Source organism: Xenopus laevis, chromosome 7L (assembly GCF_017654675.1).
Source record: "Xenopus laevis strain J_2021 chromosome 7L, Xenopus_laevis_v10.1, whole genome shotgun sequence".
NCBI lineage: Eukaryota > Metazoa > Chordata > Amphibia > Anura > Pipidae > Xenopus > Xenopus laevis.
The window spans coordinates 67742305-67764574 of NC_054383.1; the positions used below are offsets into that span (position 1 = coordinate 67742305).

The 22270-nt window shown below is 36.0% G+C and overlaps 1 protein-coding gene across 1 annotated transcript in view; it reads left to right on the forward strand.

The window, feature by feature from the left end:
* LOC108696366 (protein dispatched homolog 3) overlaps nt 1–22270 on the forward strand; it is a 64085-nt gene that overhangs the window by 36278 nt on the left and 5537 nt on the right. Inside the window, exons 10-18 of the mRNA XM_018225666.2 lie at nt 2288–2410; nt 2759–2895; nt 6983–7164; nt 8554–8675; nt 10496–10668; nt 10799–10925; nt 15071–15216; nt 18544–18703; nt 20686–20799. Of these exons, the coding sequence (XP_018081155.1) occupies nt 2288–2410; nt 2759–2895; nt 6983–7164; nt 8554–8675; nt 10496–10668; nt 10799–10925; nt 15071–15216; nt 18544–18703; nt 20686–20799 (1284 nt within the window). The remainder of the gene's footprint in view (nt 1–2287; nt 2411–2758; nt 2896–6982; nt 7165–8553; nt 8676–10495; nt 10669–10798; nt 10926–15070; nt 15217–18543; nt 18704–20685; nt 20800–22270) is intronic.

The window sequence follows — 22270 nt, forward strand, 5'->3', positions numbered from 1 at the left end:
GTTGCAACTGTATAAATGTATTCATAATATAGTGGTACCATTCCTGCATCTTTAATAAAGCTACAGTACTGTATGTTTATTTTTTTGCTTCATCGTCACTGAAGCCAGAAAATAAATGTAAATGCATAAAGTATAGATAAACAATGATCCTATTTTTGGCTTTCTCAGTCAATCTGTTATCCAGATGGTACATTGTATATGCATAATATCTCTTCCACAATAAAACAGCTGCTAGCTGATAACAGGTTTCCCTCAAGGTCTGTTGTTGTCTAAAGTGTTGCAGATACTTTTAAGATACTTGACACCAGTTTGTCACTTGACAAAACATGCTTAAAGGGGTTGTAATAGTAGCTTTGAAAGTAAATTGCACCACCAAATCATGACATCCTAATATGTGACCTTACAAAGAATATTATCAGCTTGGCATATACCTGTACATGCCACAATTTTGTGATATTCTGCGTGCTCCCTCATAGAATATCTGATAGCACAAAGCAAATATAATAAGCAGGTTCTAAATAAAAAAGTAAGAAATCTGGCAGTAAAAGTCACCCTCTGTCCATTCATTGAATTGCTTGTATCTGAATGTAGTCCTCATACAAACAAGCAACATGGACTGTAGATCTGTAAAGTGGCAGGATTTCATTCTGGGATAAGCCAATGCCACATAGATTTAGATAGATATATTTTCCATTAAAAAACCTATAGTTACAGTATAACCAAAAGTGTTTTTAATAGGCTAATACATTTTTGGCTGTTTGGTGTACCATGTGAACCAAAGCATGTTTAATCTGTATATGCTGAATTAAGTGCCATTAGGTGACTTTTTAGACCTGCTTACAATGATTACATTTGGGGGCACATTTACTTAATTCGAGTGAAGGAATAGAATTAAAAAACCATCGACCATCGAATTGGCTACTTCGACCTTCGACTACGACTACGACTTTGAATCGAACGATTTTTAGTTCGAATCGTTCGATTCAAAGTCGTAGTCGTAGTCGAAGGTCGAAGTAGTATTCGACCATTCGATAATCGAAGTACTGTCTCTTTAAAAAAAACTTTGACTCCCTACTTCATCATCTAAAACCTACTGAACCTCAATGTTAGCCTATGGGGAAGGTTTGTTCGACCATTTGATCGAACTAATAGCGGTAAGTCCTTTGACTTCGATATTCGAAGTCGAAGGATTTAACTTTGGCAGTCAAATATCGAGGGTTAATTAACCCTTGATATTCGACCCTATGTAAATCTGCCTCTTGGTGTACACAAATCAAATGAGCAAAGTGCTTCAAACCTTTACCTAACCTAATACCTAATCTCCCTTTAAAAAAAGCCCTAAAATGAATTCCTTCACAATACTCATTTTTTCATTCAATAAATGTGACCTATTAAAGTGCCAAAATATATTTTCTAACATTTCTTTGCACTGCTGCCTTGTATAACTACACTTTAATAAGGCCTACAGACTTGGTGCTTACTTTTTCAAGATTCATTTGAATGAAATATTTAATGCATCAAGCATGGGAATCTAGAACTAAGTTAAACAACATACAGACTCATTTACTTTAGTGTGACTATGATAATATCAACTAATGGAACATGTGAAATCATCTATCTCGCTGTTATGCTCTTATTTTTCATACATAGATTACTTTCAGTGATTCTAATTTTGCCTTCTTAAAAATCCACTTTGGATCATGGGTGTGGCCAGAAGCAAGAACTGCCTTCTGTACTTGCATCAGTTAAATTTGACAAAAGAAACTGTGAACAGGAGGTTGAAAGGTTATCTAAGCTCTCTTCTTTTCATTGCATTCATGTGATCAACCTCTTTAAATCTGCATCAAAAGGACCAGAATAGAAAATACTTTTAGCCCAAGGATAAAGGACTAAATTAAGTTATAATGACAAGCATAACTGAAACATTCTAAAGATGTGGGAGCACTCTGAGGCCAATTAAAGTAAACTATTATACAGATTTGACTGATTTGCTTTAAACATATAAAAATGGACCTGAATCTTTGCAAACTCTCCTTTTTACTGGAGTCCTGGCAATGAATGTTTAACAAAATAATATATAAACCTTTTCAAACATTGTTCCTTAATGGGAGAAGTTGTTTTTGTGTATTTATGAGTACTTTAAACCATAATATATTTATTGTGAATAAAGATTTTAAATGATTTGTAGCACAAATATAGAATACTTTCTCACCCATTAAACTTTTAAATTTTTTTGTATGAGTTCCTGGATTGCCTTTCTTATTATTGATTTTTTTTTTGGAGATAGGCTTATTTCAGGAGAAGCCACGCAGCCTTCAGAACAACATACGGACCTCATCAGAGAAAAAAAAGAGGGGCTCATTCTCACAATGGAGTACTCGAGCAGCTAATAGTGACAATGTGCATCAGGGTTCGTAGCAAAAAATAAAATATGCAAACTCGTTCCTACAGTTCCACACAGTAGCAATACCTGTTTTCCAGTGTCTATGTTGTTTATTACCACTGTAGAACTCATATTGTGATTTGGTTTTCTACCTGTAAGTAAGGAATATCAATTAATATTAATCTCAGGATAATTAATATTGCTCTGATCCATAAGCACTGTTGCAGGTTTATCTAGTCAATTTAATTACTAACTTACGAAATAAAAACACACAGTAGTTTATATTCATCTATAGTCAACAAAGGACGGACTGTATAGTTTTGTAACTTTAATGGCTCGTGTTGCCACTAATTAATTTCATATTCAATTGTTTAGATTTGCAAAGAACGGTGTATATTACAAAATGTATGTGGGAAGAACGGATTACAATATATAGGCTTTCTTACAATGCCTCTTCCATACCACCCTGGCAGCCAATGCTCCCTGGAGAGGATGATGTCTCCACATTTCAGGTGAAAGAGCTTTTATTTGTCAGGTTGTCTTTATTATCAAAGATACGTAACAGTGGCCTAACTATTGGGGGTGCCATTGCAACTGGGCTGGCACCCCCTTGGGGTCTGCCAGAGCAATGGAAAAGGTAATTTGCAAGTGAGAGAGACAGAGAATTTGTGCGTGGCCTTCTTTAGTTATGCTACTGATAAGTAATGTTAAGAATTGATGTGCATTAAGGGGCAGGTTTACCCCTCACTATACAGCTCACTATAGAAAAACTCACTTTCTCAATTTTTATAAGCATATTTTTCAATGGGTGAATTAGAACTTCAATTAGAGTTCACTATTTTGACAAAATATGCTTATAAACATCCTATACAAATTAATAGAAAGCGGGTGAGTTTTTCTGTGCTGAGTACTGACTTCACCCTTTGATAAATCTACTACTAAGAGTATTGTTTTAGTAGTTTTCTAATCAATTATTTCAAGCATCCTGTATTCTACAATAAGTTCTGTTAATGAATGTGTAGTTGTCACACTAGTATATAAATTAATTAGTTCTAATCTTGTGTAGTTGCCACAGTTGCTGATGGTGCTTAGATCCCCTAGATGCAATCAAATCCAGAAGAGCAAAGCAAGATTGTATTTAAAATTTTATTTGGCCAATGAGTGTGAACAAAGAAAATGAAGGAGGCTTGTCCACCTCAAACATTATTCTTGTGTGTGTGGTTTTCATTTTGCTTTCCTGTTGTAGCTGTTACACTGTCCTGTACTGACATTTTATTGAAAAGAAATCTGGTTTATTAATTGATACACATTTTTCTTGACCTTTTAAATATAGTTTTCCACCCAAGCACATCATAACTCAAACTCTGTTTAAAGTGACTCCAGTGCCTTCCTGTAATATTGGTGACTAAATCAATCAACAAAATCAGCAGATGGGAAAATATGGGCAATGGGAAGTTAGACCGTAAAACACAATTCAGAGACCCAGCTTGCCCATCCTTTGGCATCCTGCATCTAAATTTTACAACACATAAAGCAATGCTATTTGAATGACCTCCCTTTCTCCCTCTTCTCCTATTCTCTCCCCAACTCCACCAATAAGGTGCAATACAAGTCTCTGTTATTATATCTGGAATACAGAGAAAAACATTTGTGTGATGTTTTGAGATTCACCTCACTTTCAAAAACAATGTCAATGAACTTTTATTGCAAGATGCTGCTGTCTTCCATAATTTTAAATAATCCTGGAAAATGTTCCTGATTTTTACAGTAACAGGAAAACAGTATCTAGTCATATTATACAGCTGTATAACAGAAAATAGATAATGAGCAAAGCTATCACAAAACATCAGTACACTTAGGGGCCGATTCACTAACTTCGAGTGAAGGATTCAAAGGTAAAAAACTTCGACCATCGAATGGGCTACTTCGACCTTCGACTACGACTTTGACTTCGAATCAAAGGATTCGAAATAAAAATCGTTCGCCTATTCGACCATTGGATAGTCGAAGTACTGTCTCTTTAAAAAAAACTTCGACCCCCTAGTTTGCCATCTAAAAGCTACCGAAGTCAATGTTAGCCTATAGGGAAGGTCCCCATAGGCTTGGCTAACTTTTTTTGATCTAAGGATATTCCTTCGATCGTTGGATTAAAATCCTTCGAAATGTTCGATTCGAAGGATTTTATCGTTCGATCGTTCAATCGAACTATCTGTGCTAAATCCTTCGACTTCGATATTCGAAGTCGAAGGATTTTAATTCCTAGTCGAATATCGAGGGTTAATTAACCCTCGATATTCGACCCTTAGTGAATCGGCCCCTAACAGTGCTAGATATTTTTTTTTACAAGTAATGATATGAATACTATAGGAATAATTTCAATGCTGATGAATTAAAATTGTACTGGCCCCTCTATACCTCATAAAATCATCCAGTTTCTTAGCAACTCAGCATGATGTGGTTTACACAGAAAAAAGAAATTAAAAAAATGAATACATGATCATACCAAAGTTGCAGCTCCTTTCATTAGATGTAATTGCCCAGCACAATCAGATCTTGCATTTCTCATACATGTGGAGGCCTATTTATCAAAGGTTGGTTTTTAGTGGTTTTAGAGGGTTTTTGAAACCACAACTAAACTCACTTTCTCTGTCATTTATGACATTTGACATTTATTAAAAGATCCAAATATATCCGAGTATGAATGGAAAATAATGCTCTAAAAAATACGAATACCTCTAAAACCTTAAAGTTTTTCAGACAATTACTAGTTAAATTTTCGACTAATCCATCTTGTCTATAAAGCTTTAAATTATAATTAAAAGAATAGTAATTTATTTACAAATTGTCCTAAATGTTCTCTTCATAAACCCAGCTTTGTTCACAACTTATGGGATTGTTCCTTGGTAAACTCTTTCTGGAAATTGAGGGTTATTTCAACTCGTCAACCAAACTACAAATTAACTTGATCCTACAGCTTGCCCTCAGCTAATACCCTCAGCAGAAACGTCTCCACATCTTCCAACTCAGCTAATTGATTCACATAATATAAAATTCTTAAAGTTACTACTGGCTGCTGGTAGAAGAGTATTATTAAGGAATTGGATACAAGCTTACCCTCCTACATTAAAAGAAACCATAGCTGAACTACAAGACTTATGTATTATGGAAGCAATTTTCTGCAAATTCAGTAACTCTAAGAAACGTTCCAAATTCATGTCAAAATGGAAAACATTTCTATATACCCTAGATCTCATTGAAAGGTCTAAAATACAAGCCATTCTTAAAAGTCTCACTCTGACCCCTGACTCTAATTAATAAGGCCATGATCCTTCTAGAAGCAAGTGAAATTTATTCTGTATTTAATGCACTTATATGATTTATTTATTTTTGTTAATTTACCTGTATTATCCTGTATATGGCTTTTTGTGATTATTTATTGTCATTGTTCCTGTATCATACATAAAATAAAATAATAAATTAAAAAAAATTAAATAAAGACAATTCCTAGTTAAAAAAAATACAAAAACCTCTAAAAGTTGGAATTGATTTAAAACAATCCAATAGGATCAGCGCAGCTCCCAATTACTTCTATAAGACCTCGACAACTTTAACTTGGCTATGTTTTGTATTAGTGGTTTTCATGGTTTTAACACTTAGGGGATTATTTACCAAAGTCCGATTTTATCTCAACATTTTCTGCTACTAACTCCAATCAAATCCGCTCAAATCAGTTTTTCACCCGAAAACTCAGATTTCTTCTGCTTTTTTGCCCAAAACTCTGAAAACTTTGGTGTATTGCGCGAAACCCAGAGCACATCGAAAAATCATTGGGACTTCTCCCATTGACTTATATGTAATCTCAACAGGTCTGAGATACCAGATTTTCTGATTCAGACTTTTCCATTCTTGGGGTTTAATAAATTTGGAAAAAATCCTGATTTTTTAAAAGTCCAATTTTATGAAAAAGAAATCACAAATTATTCAGGATTTTTGCATTTGGAGTTTAGTATATTACCCCCTTAATAAATCTTGAATTTTTAGAGGAAAAAAATAGGAAAACCACAATTTTTTAGAGATTTGTGGAAAATAAAAGAAATTTGATTGTTAGTAAATGGGCCCCCCATGGATGCAACCTTGATCTGAGTAGTTGGATTCTCTGCATAATTAACTAGCCACAGATGAAAGTAGTGTTACTGGAGGTAGGATTTTATATTCTAAAATACACTAAATATTTTAAGGATTACTCATGACTACTCACGAAGGAAAAAAAGATTTTCCAATTGCAAAGCATTTTAAAGTAGCTCATGTTTTTCTATGGTGCCAGTTTGCAATCTAGATTACAGATGGGAATGAGTGTTGACAATGCTATGAAGCTGCTTCCATTATCAAATCTCACATCTATAGCTGAGTCTAATTTAACATTTCTCGAAAGACCTTTTGATACAACAGCGCTGTGCAATATGTTGGCTTGTTGGCTCTCTATAAATACATGTTAATAATAATATTAATAATTACATGATTGTATTTTTTTACTTGGGCACTCACCCGGGTTAAGGGGGTCATATTGTAAATACTTGTTTTCCTTAATCCATTGTTTAGGTATATAAGGTTCCTTATGGTAACTTCACTTGGAAGCTGACAGCTTGTATGTCCACCTTAGGCCTTAATAGGGGGATGTGCCCCAAGAAATGGATGTTAACATCATCTGCTTGTGACACCAAAAGAGGCTGGAAATTTGACTTCAGTTTCTATGTTGCAGAAAAAGAGCAGCACTATACAAGGTATTGTTCTTTCATGGTTATCTCATTGATGCTGACTCAAATATGGATTGGCAAGTCCTACCTGTTATATACACTTATATAGCTTTTTATTTCAAACTCCCTCTGCAGTTTTATTGTTATTAATATATTATTTTTATGTTGTTAAATATATTTTTATATTAGTAATGCCACCTAAGTGAATTATTTTGTGGGGTGTTGTGATTTTGACATACTCTTAAAAGATGAGAAAGAAACTGTTCATTAGGACTTTTGCAACATGCAATACGCTTGATAAGAGATTTATGTGTTTATTTTAGGCTTAAATTGCTACCGTCATAGAAGATGAAACTAAGCTTATGTCAGAAACAATCTACTGCCTGCCCAAAATGTCACCTTGTTTTTTTTAATTTCATTTAGAAAAGACAACAGGGTTTTTAATATTTATGATAAGGCTACAAATGCTGATAGACGTATAACCTTGTTTAGGTGTTGAGTTTTTTAACCTGTTTCATGGCTTGCACAGTGGCTTTATTAACTTGTGCTAGATAAGCCATTTGACCTTATTCGTGGTCAGCAGGTATTTCATTCATACTGCATGTGCCTTACTTTTTGAAGGTTGAAGATTCTTAGGGTCAAAATTGTATGGAATATTTCTAAATCTTCTGGAAGTAAAGGCCTGTTTCTTCTTCAAGATGAAATAAACCTAAATCTCAGTTTGTTTAAAATATTCAATATTTAGTAAGTGCAAAAAGTCTGAAAAACTTAAATGTAAAACTTTGGCATCTACAAGCTTACGAGTTCATGTAAAAGTCAAAGGGAGCTGTCCTAGGCAAAATTCAGCTATTTTTTTTTTAATTTTTTTTTTTTATAATCTTTCTAATTTTTTGAGACCGATTAAAAATAAGTACAATAATAATTTGATGCCTTTAAGGTTTTTTAATGGTTTTCTGATCAAGTTTTTTACATTCAAATTCTTTAATAAGTAAGCACAGTTGGTAAGAAATTGAGTTTACTGCAATTGAAAAAAACCCTGTAAAATATACAAATTTAAATTTTGATAAATAGGGTGCCTGTATGTAGAGTATCCAAAATGTTAACATATTGTATATGAATTTGTAATCTGTAGCAACCTATAAATCCATTGTGCTTGTTAGTTTTTAATTTTCCAAAAAGCTACTTAAAAGTTTCCCTTTGAAGCATATTCTCTGCAACTATCTCTCTTTATATAAGTAATATCATACCATATATGCTAAGATTAAGTGTGTAATGTGTAAAATCCTATATCCTATATATCCTATATGTTATGTTTATGAAACTGATATTAGGACTTCATATCAGTCATAAAACATATTATCTGTTGATGGTTCCAGATAGCATAGATTAATTCACTTTTTATTCCTCCTGTTTCAGAAAGCTCTATTTTTCTTTAATACATAAAAACCCTTCTCATGGTAAAGTATGCACATCTTCAACTAATTGCCTTGGTCCAGATGGAGCAAATAAAGGTCATTTTTATGTTCCCAGTGATAAAGGTAAACTGTATTAATATTTTTATATTTAAATGGAATACACAATTTGTTATGAAAATTTGTCAAATTTTTTCTGAAAATAGGTGTAGCTTATCTGAATTTTAATGTAATTGATATACAGAATGGGCTGTTCTGAATTGTATATGTAGGAATCACTTTCACAACATCTTCAAACTTACTTTTTTAAATTTTTATGTGCTATCCTTAGAAATTGTGTGAACAAAAATTACTTTTGGGGCGAAATAAATGGGAACCACCTCTATTTCAGTGTATTTCACTATTTGTACGAGTTACTAATTTAGGGTGTCGAGTTTGAGTCTATTTAAATAGATTTGCTAATAGTGATGAGCAAAATGTTTCACCACAAACATGGCTCCCATAGACTCCAATGGGTGAAAAAAATTGTTGCGTGTCAAAATTGTTTTAGACTTCAATGAATTTTTGGCAAAGCAAACGGGTCAGATTCGCACATCACTACTCGCTAACCCTCTATTTAAATGGAGGGTTACATACAGTAAAACTGTCCACAGTGAGTGGCTAAATTGCACAGATTTTTTATTTGGCCCAAAATTAACCCAAACACATTGAGCAATTAGGTGAAATTGGGCATCTTGAAGAGTGGCAAGACAGCTGGAGGTGAGGGATGTTGTCATGACATAAAGGACATTCTTGGGTTGTAGAATTGCAGCAAATCTCCTGGTACATTGCTTGTGTATTTAGGGTAGTGTAAAATAATATTTGTTGATTATATGACAGTGGTAAGATTTGTTTTTGTATAGAGGCCTGGATTTTATGAGTATTTTGTGAATGTGCAAAATGTAAAAAAGTAGGTATGAACCACAATGTTTTTAGCTCACATGGCACCTGTGCTTCTCTGTATCTGACCAAAGCAAGATCAAAATCAAATATGAAACCTTTGACGACAATACTCCCATGCTTGATTTGACTTTATTTATTAATATGAAACCCAAATTGCTTGAATTTATCAGGCTTTTTTCCAGTGTGCCTCGATTTTTTAGATTTTTTTGCCAAAAAATCCCAAAAGGTCGGATTTTCGTGCTAAGATCACCAAAGAACATTATGGGGCACATTTACTTAGGGTCGAATATGGAGGGTTAATTAACCCTCAATATTCAACCGTCGAAGTAAAATCCTTCGACTTCGAATATCGAAGTCAAAGGATTTACCGCATTTCCTACGATCGTATGATCGAAGGAAAAATCTAACGATTAAATACTTCGAATCGAACGATTCGAAGAATTTTAATCCATCGATCGAACGATTTTCCTTCTATCAGAAAATTGTTAGGAAGCCTATGGGGCTAACATTGATGTTCGGTAGGTTTTAGGTGGCAAAGTATTTTTTTAAAGAGACAGTACTTCGACTATCGAATGGTCGAATAGTCAAACAATTTTTAGTTCGAATCGAAGTCGTAGTCGAAGGTTGAAGTAGCCAATTCGATGGTCGAAGTAGCCAAAAAAACATTTGAAATTCAAATTATTTTTTCTTCTATTCCTTCACTTAAGCTAAGTAAATGTGCCCCTACATTTTCAATATAGAATAGGTGCCACTCCCATTGACTTAAACAGAACCTTGATAGGTCTGTGATTTGAGTTCTTTTTTTTTGAAAAGCCTGATCAGAAAAATTTGAGGTTTAATAAATAACCCCTTTAATGTTAGTGCATATCCATTATTTTTCCATGTGATGCTAATAAATATGGTGTAACAATGCTCAAAAAAACAACTGCCTACTTTTTTACATGTCTTTCCTGTAATTTCTGCTTAAAATGTTGTTTTACAATTATACTGATTTTTATTTCTAGGAAGTCCAAGAAAATTATCTGTGACCCTTGGTTTTAACCCATGTTTAAACCCAGGCTGTGGGAAGCCTGCTGTTCGTCCTCTTGTAGACACTGGGGCTATGGTATTTGTAGTGTTTGGGATTAAAGGAATAAATCGTACTACAGCCCCAGATAATCATGTCATAGGAGAGCTGGTAGGTGATAATTGCAGATACAGTACTATGAAACCATATTTCTAATAATCTCCATGCAGTACATTCTGCCTTATGGAAAGGTTGAAATCTGATTTGTTTACTTTATGATTTTCCTTTCTCTTTCTGAAAGGGCAGGGTAATTTATGACGACAAATTTGACCTCTTCAAAGAGATTGGCCACCTCTGCAGGCTGTGCAAAGTCATTGCAAGCAATTTAGAGCTGGTAAAGAGTGGTGGTGCACAGTGCCTCCCATCTGGTAAGTGTGAAATTTGTAAAGTAGGCATAAGAGAAAAATGAGAACCAATTTCTCCCTATCCCAATGCCATACATAATTATTGTCATCTTCTAAAAATTACACTTTCAATTTGATGAGAGAACCTTCTGATTCCATTCAAGATTTTCCCATACTGTTGAGTTTTCATATAATTACTCATAAGAAATTATTCTCATGAAATATCATCTGGCCCTTAATTTTCTATATAACTTACAATATCAATAAATAAACATTGCATAGCCCAAATTGTAAAACCTCATAATTACACTTTCCTCCTATGACTATATACCCCATTTTTAATAAAGAATGATTTCTTGCTGACTGGTACAGACTCCAGTGCCATTACTTGCTGGAGTTCAGTCTGTTAATAGCTAGGGAGTTACAGGAAAAAATAGTCCATTTTTTTTTTACGCCGGTGAATTTTCACCAGCGAATTTTCAAGCCCGTTTCGCAAATTTATTTGCGGCAAATTCACAGCGAATTCGCGCCCGAATTTCACGGGACATTCGCAAATTTGCCCATCACTAGCCATGTGGTGAAATAACAGGCAGATGTCGTAAGCCAAGATGAACTTGTTCACTCTGTATTCCCAGTCCTTCTCTCATTCCCCTCAGTGGATGCCACTCGCTTGCATTTAGCAGACAGTGCCGGGAGCACCTCATGAAGACAGCACCCTGAACAGGAAGTCTGCCAAAAGGGAGGGGGTAACAGCATTTATTGGCATACAATAGAGAACAGTTGACCTGAAAAGTATTAAGAAACACGTTTTCTTCTATTTTAAAATATTGGCAATGGGTTAGTGGATAGTAAAAATTGAAGGTCCCCTGTAACAATATGTGGTCCATGGACATATACAAATAGGGGCAAGGAGGCACCCCCCCCCCCAAAACAATCTCAAACTTGCCTGCCGCTGATGCCAGCCCTAACCTTGTGCCTGACCTGTGACACATCAAACATCACCACAAGGTCAGGAGCAGTGAAAGCAATGTGCCTGTCACATCTGTGTGCCCCATATCCCAAGGATCAGCTATCGCTCATTTCTTCCATGCAAGTGTGAAACAGATCAAGGCAAACATGGGAGGGAAAGGGGGCCAGGGGGAAAAGTGAAATATGAGAAATGAGACAAGCTGAAAAAATCTGAAATCAAAGTAAAAGTTAGGGGAGAAGAAAATAAAAACTAAAAACTGGGAAAGTAGTAAAGGCCAATGCAAACAGCACAGTAGAAAATAGGTGCATGGGGACATAGTGGGCAGAAGAGCAACAGACTAAAAAGGGTAAAGGGGTATCACTATTGACCTCAGGGGCGTAACTATAGAGGAAGCAGACCCTGCGGCTGCAGGGGGCCCAGGAGGTATAGGGGCCCCACGAGGCCCTAATTCATATACAATTTCAATAAATATTGGAGAAACAAGTCAACCTCTAAACATTTTGGGGGCCTGAAAAATAATTTGCTGTGGGGCCCAGTAATATCTAGTTACGCTACTGATTGACCTGTATGAGCCACAGAGAAATGAGAAAGAAACTATGGGCAGGAAAGTCTAGGGCCTAGGCTATATAAAAGTTGGAATATGAGTTTGTCTGGGGAACAGAATGGAGGAGAGTATTTTATGCCATGATATAGCAGAAACATTCTGTTCTGGTTGACCCAACAGTTTATTTATGTGGGATTTTAAAATAAAAGAATATTTAAAAAAAAAAACATCACTTTGCATTCCAAAGATTTGATCTGCTGAGTCATTCTCCAATGCTATGGAATGCCACAATGTTGCAAGAAAAGTAGATGATGGGAGTCGAAAATTAAAAGACTCACCACACTGCTGGCTTACTCGCATCAACCAATGGCAGGTAGGGATAGTTGGGTGTGTGTCCAGAAAGACATAATAGACATACACTGATTCTTGAAAGTTTGTGGATCCTGACCCTGACATTGACCAATGCAGAGGAGGTCCTTAGTACTTAAGCTATTAGCCTGGGTTTATTTGAAATCTTACACACCTTGCTCGTGGTGTCATGTGTTGGTCAGCCACTCTTACATAGGGTAACAATGGTCATGAGAGGAGTAACAATGGTCTCTGAATATTTAAGGAAATAAATACACATGGCTGTAGTGCTAAATATGCATGCCTTAAAGGGATTATGTCATGATTTTTATGATGCATTTTTTATCTCTAAATTACACTTTTTACACTGCAAATAATTCACTCTACAATATAAAATGTAATTCCTGGACCAACAAGTGTATTTTTTTAAAGTTGTAATTGGTGAATAGGCAGCCATCTCAGGTAATTATGCCTGGTCATGTGCTTTCAGAAAGAGCCAGCACTTTAGGATGGAACTGCTTTCTGGCAGGTTGTGGTTTCTCCTACTCAATGTAACTGAATGTGTCGCAGTGGGACCTGGATTTTACTACTGAGTGCTGTTCTTAGATCTACCAGACAGCTGTTATCTTGTGTTACGGAGCTGCTATCTGGTTAACTTCCCATTGTTCTGCTGATGGACAGCTGGGGGGGGGGATGGTGATATCACTCCAACTTGCAGTACAGCAGTAAAGAGTGACTGAAGTTTATCAGAGCACAAGTCACATGTTAGATTGCCAGAGTTCTGCTGGGTCAGCACTATTAACTGATGCATTTTGAAAAAAAAACATTTTCCCCATGACAGTATCTAATTAAGAGTGTGTGGTCTTGCACTTGCAATGTATATAATTTTATTATGAAAAGCTTAGCCACACAACACATATCTGAAATTACAGTATTTATTGCTGAATCTTAGAGTAAGTTTTATGCAGTAGATACTGTATGTCTCACTGTTTTAGGAAATTGTGTTTTTGAGAATACAACTTTTTTTTGCAAGATAGTCGATATGGCAGATAAATCTAGATTCCAAAGAACAGAATAGATCATACTATAAACCAATACAACCTGCAAACTATTAACCATTTGTTGTTCAGTATGGGTCCTTTTCATATCAACCCTTTTTAAAGTATTAAAGGACAACAGGCACTTTTCCTCTCCCTGATCGCCAGGCCCGGATTTGAGGAGAGGCAACCAAGGCCCAGGCCTAGGACGACAGGATTTTATGGGGTGGCATGCTACCCAACCACACCCACATTGGTTTAGAAACACTGGGGATGCGCAGGAGATAAAATAGTTTTTTAAATTTCCCATGCACCAAACACCATTGCTCTGGTCCTGATGATAAAAAATGATAAAATTTGCAACGGGAGGGGACAGGGGCGATGAACGTCAGCGGGCCTAGAGGTGCCCAATATGTAAATCTGGCCCTGCTGATAGCTAAGTTATTTTAGCCATACTTACTTTACCTCTGCTGCGCCCAGCATAAGATACCACCAATCACGATGCCATAATATCTGCATCTGTGTAGAATGTCTGTGCATGCGTGTAGAGTACCCGGCCCTCTCTGAAAATTACCTGGTCTGCTCTGTGCATGTTCCAGTCCCTGGTAATATGTACTGCACAGAATCAATGGTCTTGGTCTTAGTGGAAGACTTAAGGATTATGGGAAAGTACTATACAACTACTCAGCAATATTTTAGAATGACTAGCAGTGATTTGACTGGAGATGAATCATGAATGCTAGTGATAAGCATATTTTTTCACCAGGCATGGATTTGCGGAGAAATTATGCATTTCGTCATCTGCTAATTTTTTCGTAAAACTGCTGCAAAAATTTGCCACAAAAGTTACACAACTTCAATATGTTTATTGATTTTTTTCGCCATTTCTCGAATTATTTGGCAAAGCGAAATAGGACAGATTCGCTCATCACTAATGAGTGCTTCATTACTTAGTGTAGATTGCCTTTTATTTTTACACACTGTGTTTATGGGATTTCCTTGTCCTTTAAATATCATTCATGATAATGCTTGCTTCATTGTTTGCTGTGAATGTGATCTCTGTATTGATCTGACTAAACTGACACATGCTATGATTGTACTGTGTAATATGCTAGTAAATAACAACTTCCAAAATCTGAAGTTTAATATTATTTCCAATTTTTAATTAAAATCTAATTTCTGCTGTTGTTTTGTGTATAATTGTATAGACTCAATTTGCAGGTATGTTCACTGGATTCGTACTTATTCAGCTCCACTACTTTGTATACAGGTTATAGTATATCATCCTTTCTTCAAATGTTACATCCAGAATGCAAAAACATTCCAGAACCGAACCTGCTTCCGGGACAGCTCTCACATGGTGCTGTGGGATTGAAGGATGCAAAGGTCCAGTGGATTTCTATGGCCTTTGAATCAGTAAGGATTTTTTGCATTTTTACCCATGTTTCCTATGTCTGTAAATCTCTGTAAAAGCTTTACAGAATTGCTGTTGGCAATAATTAATGCTTTATGAAGGGCTTAATGTAGTGTTTCAGTTAACGTTATATGCCATTTCATGTGATGACATAAAACTAGGATTAACAATGGGACTAAGTCCATGTATGCAAGCTAGTTCTTCTAACATTTTTTTCTTATTTAACTTAACTCAGGGCTCTTTGTGAGGGCATTTTGTGAGCACTCCAAAGTATATCTTTAAACTAAATATATATATAGTCCAAAATTTAGCTCACTATAAAATCATATAAACACAAATAACTTTTGCTAGTATACCACAGTACAAACTAACATGATAACACAAATTTACAATAAGTTAGCTTTCAAAATGTAGTAAAAACTCTACAAATACAACTTTACTCTAAATCCTGTATAATAGAAAGAGCAAATGTGTCTTCCAAGACAGTGGTGATTATATCTTATGAACATAAAAACAAAAAGGGTAAATTACTGCAGATGCTACAACATTTCTCATAAAAAATAATTCTTTGGACAAATCTATTGAGAACCAAGCAGAATTTGAGTTGTTCTGATGGTTTTTATATATATGGGTGGCGTCTGGTTTATTGATCTTTTCTATGGGAAAAAATTATACCACACTGTTTGTAACAGTTTATTTACACAGTTTTTATTTTCAAACTGAACTGTTCCTTTAACAGTCTAATCTATGTACTCTCTCCAGCTCAATTATACCCTTCTTAATGGGATTCTGTCATGATTTTTATGTTGTTTTTATTTCTAAAGGACGCTGTTTACACTGCAAATAATTCAGTCTACAATATAAAATGCCATTCCTGAACCAGAAAGTGTATTTGTTTGTTGTTAGGTGTGTAGGCAGCCATCTCAGGTCATTTTGCCTGGTCATGTGCTTTCACAAAGAGCCAGCACTTTAGGATGGAACTTCTTTCTGGCAGGTTGTTGTTTCTCCTATTTAATGTAACTGAATGTGTTTCAGTGGGACCTGGATTTTATTATTGAGTGCTGTTCTTAGCTGTTATCTTGTGTTAGGGAGGTACTATCTGGTTACCTAACATTGTTCTGTTGTTAGGCTGCTGGGGGGGGAAAGGGAGGGGGGGTATTATCACTCCAACTTGCCATACAGCAGTAAAGAGTGACTGACGTTTATGAGAGCACAAGTCACATATCTGGGGGCAGCTGGGAAACTGACAATATGTCTAGCCCAATGTCAGATTTCATAATATAAAATAAAATCTGTTTGCTCTTTTTAGCAATGGATTTCAATGCAAAATTCTGCTGGAGCAGAACTATTAACTGATGTGTTTTGAAAAAATGTTTTCCCATGACAGTATCCCTTTAAGAACTGAGACCAAATCTGTACTGCAATTCATGTTGAGTGCCTTACCAGGAATCTATAAAAGGCAAAATTATGTTTTCATCCCTCAACACTGTGACACTGCCTTGATATACACAGCTTGTTACCTATTTGTTACCTATAAAAAAACAAATCCTTCTCAATTAAGGATGCCCCACACAAAACAATTTGGAGGACTATTTATCAAAATTCACATTCATGTAGTTTTAGAGGTTTTTCAACTATGGATAAATGACTATGAAGATTTTCATTCATCCAGGTCATGGTAAATCTAGTATAGGTAAATCTAAAAACAACTTGACTTGCTGAGTAATCAATGAAGACGTTTCACTACTCATCCAAGCAGCTTCTTCAGTTCAACTGACTGGTGTGGGAAGTTCTCGTCAGATAAACTTTTCCACTAATCCAATCACAATGGCACATTGTAACTCTTCAAAGAGGTGACATCTGAAGAAATTCACAGAGGTGTTGATTCTGTGTAGTTGTGATAGGATTATCCAATGAGTCATGCAACTCCTAGAAACAGGTGTTACTTGTGAGAGTTGCATGAATGGATGTGTGAAGTGTTCTGAATCCGCCGGGGTACAGATGTTAGAACAGCATTGTATGTAGCAGACAGGTGGTGTCGAGGGCCCCCGCCTCTGTTCAGGGATGGTTTCTCCACCTTGACATGAATCGCCTCTTTCACGCCTCGTTCAAACCAGCAGTCTTCTTTATCTAAGATTTGGACCTTGCTATCTTCAAAGGAGTGTCCCTTGTCTTTTAGGTGTTTGAAAGACAGCTGAGTCTTGCCCTGTAGAGTTCTCCCTCCTGTGCTGAGCCATTCACTTGGAGAGCAGTTGTTTTGTCTCCCCAATGTATAGATCTGTGCATTCCTCGCTACACTGGACTCCGTATACCACATTGCTTTGTTTTTCTTTTGGTGTTGGATGCTTTGGGTGTACCAGTTTTTGTCTCAGTGTGTTGCCAGGTTTAAAAAACACAGGGACGTGGTGTTTGTTGAAAATCCTCCTGAGTTTCTCTGACACCCCAGCTACATATGGGATGACTGTGTTTCGCCTACTATGTGTCTACGGGCGGTTATTTTGATTGGTGTTCCTTTTGGGCTTGGTTGCTGCCTTTTGACAAAGGCCCAGTCTGGGTAGCAACACGCTTTCAAAGCTCCTCTATGATGTTTTTGCTCTTTGTCTTTGGACTCTGTGTCAGTTGCCACTCATTCCACCCTGTGGTGCAGAGTTCTAATGACACCCAGATATTGATCCATATGAGTGGGTTTCCTGTATACTTCAGTCTTCAAGTTACCCCCCTCTTGGATGCATATCAAACAGTCCAAAAAGGCAAGTTTGTTCTCGTGGACATCTTCCCTTGTGAACTTGATGTTATTGTCCACTGAGTTAATGTGTTCTGTAATAATAAGGGTACCTAAAATCGAGCTTTCACTGTAAGCTGTTTCTACCAAAGTGCATAACCTTGCACTTTAATAACCACTTCTCTAATTTAGTCAAATGGCTCTGCAAAGTGGCCACATCCTGCATTGCTTTGCACAATTTAATATCATGAGCAAAAAAATAAATAAAGTACTTTTTCAGGGTCATTAATAAATGAATTAAAAAGCAAAGGGACAAAAGACAGAACCCTTGAGGTCCTCCACTTACAACATTGGTCCAATTAAAAAGTGTTCCCTTTACTACTAATTTGTGTAATCTATCCTTTAACCAGTTCTTCATATAATCAGTAACCATCTGTTTTGTGGTGTATCAAATGCTTAAGCAAACTCTTACATGACATCTCTGTTACTTGCCCATACCGATATTTCACTAAAAAGTATGCATAAACTGACTGATGCTGACAGATGTATCCGCTGCCATTCTCTGTACATCACATCTGTCTAATAAATTATGTATGTTTCATTGCAGACAACCTACAAGGGCAAATCATCCTTCCAGACATACAAAGATTATTTAAAATGGGAGTCATTTCTTCAAGAGCAGCTCCTGCTTCTCCCTGCCGACTCTGCCTTAAAACATGGATTTCAAACATGCGAGCACTGGAAACAGATTTTTATGGAGATAGTAGGCAAGTGACAAGTCTTTATAAAGTATTGCAGTAAACCTATTTCCGACAGCAAACATCAAATGTTTTACAGTGGTTAAATCATGTCATCAAGTTTGAAATGATTTTTTAAACCCCACAAAATAGTCATTTATGCAAGCTATTTAATCCAAAGTTTTTCTGCTTCAGACATCATTTATACCGAAAGCAGATATTTTGATGTTGTACAGCAGCGCTATTATTAATGTATCCGAAAAAGCTTTTCCCTAATTTGCATACCTGCTTTCTCATCTGTAAGAACTCAACCAAAAATCTGTTTTCAGGCATTTTTTGGTTCTTTAATTCTCATTAAAAGAGTGTGCATATGCTATAACATTTTCTGTGGTTAAAGGGGTGATTTATCAAAGTTCGGAATAACATTTTTGCCACAATTCGAAATTTTGTTGCACAAAAACTCATTTTGAGTTATATTTTGAAAAAAAATACAGGTATTTCTGTATTTATTAAGCTTTTTTTTTAAGTATTTTAGTAAGAACTTGAATGTAAAACTTTGACATCTAATAACTGGCAAGTTCATGTAGAAGTCAATGAGAGTTGTCCTAGACAAAATTCAAGCCATTTTTTAATTTGAAATTTTGAGGTTTTTTTTTATTTTTTTTAAGCTTATAAACTCAACAGTTTTGATTTTTTTTCCACAATTGTATTCAATAGAGTTTTTTTCAATTTTTTAATAAATTAACAAACATGCAAGTTTTTTAAAATTGTGAGTTTAAGTAGAAAAGACATCTTAAACCTCATTTGATAAACAGGCCTTTAAATATAATCTATATTGCTATAGAACTAGCAGAGGTATGGGATACATTATCAGAAACCCATTATCCAGAAAGCTCCAAATTATGTAAATGCCATCTCCCATAGATGCCATTTTATCCAAATAACCCACATTTAAGAAAAAGATTTCTTTTTTCTCTATAATAATAAAACAGTCCCTTGTACTCGATCCAAACTAAGATATAATTAATCCTTATAGGAAGCAATACCAACCCATTGGGTTTATTTCAATGTTTACCCAATTTTCTAGTAGACTTAAGGTAAGAAGTTCCAAATTACAAAAAGATTTGTTATTCGTAAAACCCCAGGTCCCGAGCATTCTGGATAACAGGTCCCATACCTGTACACATTACACTGCTGCATTGCCTGCATTATAAGTGACTGGATAAAAAAGAAACATACAAATTCAAAAAGTAAGTTTACAAATATACCACCTGTAAACATTTCCTTCCAGAATTCACTGCACAAGGATTTCAACTCATTTGATCAATAATCTTATTGATTTTTAATAAATAATACTTCTTACCAATATCGTAATAACGTCACACCCATATTCAGCTGACTGTTCCTGGGGGCAATTCGGGGGAAAAAGACAGATAAAATCTATTGATTTTTGCTCCATTTTATCAAGTTTTTCCGTGATCCGATTAAATTGAGTTTTTTTTTAAAAAAATAAATAAGCTAAAATTGGGCATGGGTGTTTGGTTGTGTTTTTTGAAAGAAAATATGAGATAAATTTGGATTCTAGTAAATAACCCCCTTAATGTCATAAATACCTTGATAAATTACTGAATATTGCAGGGCAAGGCAGTGCAAGGCAGTGCAGGGGCCATGCACATTTGATGTCTAATTCTGTTGAGCTTGAAATATAACTAACACAGTCTTCAGATTGCATTGTAGCTCTGGATACACTGGATATACTGAGAAAGAATATGTCACATAAAGTCTGCATGATCTCTTTGTTGATGTAACATGAAATTAGGCTTCAATTTTGTCAGGCACCTTTTTCGTTTAAGAAGACTGTCATTGTTCATTCTGCACCGTTCACAGTTTTGTGACTATTGAATAAATCATGAAGCAATACCCATGTGTTATTAAGTTACTTTTACTCATAAAGATAAAGTACCTGACATTATTCTTATTCTAGACTGTACTTGCTATTTTCTTCTTTTCAGGAGTACAGAGTGCCCTGTACGGACTCATTCTGTCCCTTCTTATTTGCGTGGGTGCTGTAGCTATCTTTACCACTCATATTCTGCTGCTGCTGCCAGTGCTGCTTACAATCTTAGGTAAACAGAAGTCCTTGAAACAGTTACTTATATAACAATAAATAACATGTATATACTAACTTTGACAACTTGATGTATACTTTTATAATTGAATGTTTTATTTGAAAACACTAAATAATAAATACTGACCTGAGAGTCTCATCTATAGTTAAAGGAGAACTAAACCATAAAAATTAATATGGTTAGAAATGCTAGACCTTTATTTGTATTTTGTACACTGCACATACTCAGTGTACTATAGGTAGCAGCTGAGAAGCTAAGCTTAGGGGTTGTTTTAATTCATTAAGCAGAAAATGAAGTGCAACTGCCATAAATGGTCTAGGGCTGATTACTAAATTCTGGTGTAATTTCAATTTGCTATGTAATGAGAATATGAGTTAATTTTGTTGCACTAGCCAGCATTGTGTTATGAGTATACAATCAATAAAATAGGTGTTTTCATGCTAATGTAATGCTAACCTGGGCTATCCAGACCACAGATATTTAAGTGTCCAGCTAATGGTAATGAGCAAGGGTTACATTGGACTCACACACCAGGATCAGGGCCTTTGCTAAGTGGAAGTCTCCCAATAAGGTGTAGTGGAACTAAAATCACTCAGGCTACTGTAGATAAAAATATGAAAAAGATTGGACGCCAGGAGGTTCTTATGATGAAAACAAAAAGATGGTTTATTGTACAAAGAGCAATTGACCACAGGTATGAGGATGGTGTAACATATCACAGAGGAGGGTGGATAGAGGAGGATGATACAGCATTTACAGATGTGACTCCCATAAGTCAAATAGTCAAGTGTACATTAATTCCCTCAGGCAGATACAGCTTTAAGTAGTCCGGATCCCATCCAGTGGAGTGGTTAGGGAGAAGAATTCTAGCCCAACACCCTATCCACTGTGGTCCCTTCACTAAAAGCATACAAGGAAGCCTTGTGGGAAGCTGCTCCCTGCTATTATTCTTGATGCAGCACACAACTGCTCTTTCTATATAAGCTGTCTATCTCACTCTACTAGAGAGTCTATTAAATAAACTACCCTGTGCTTGTTAACCTCGTTCACAGGGTTTCCTGGTCCCCGACTTGAAACACTAAAGGTGCTGTCCCTTTAGGGCAGTGGCTTTACTGGGCCTTGGTGTCAGGCCCGGACTGGCAATCTGTGGGTTCTGGCAAATGCCAGAGGGGTGCTGTACAGCTCCATAGAAAGTTACCATATAGTGGGCTGGTAGGGGGCTGTTTGGGCTGGTAGGAGGGTGTTTGGGCCTCTGTGTACTTAGAATGGCAGGGCCTATTTTGACTCCCAGTCCAAGCCTGCTTGGTGTACCCAGGCTCAATGGGAAACACCTAGCTGGAAGGACACCAGGAGCCAAAGAGGAAGATCCACCCCTTTCCACACACTATATTGAAGTGTGGCAGGAAGTGGTCATTACACCCTTTGGCCAATAACTACTGGTTATGCAACTAGAACTATTAGATACCTA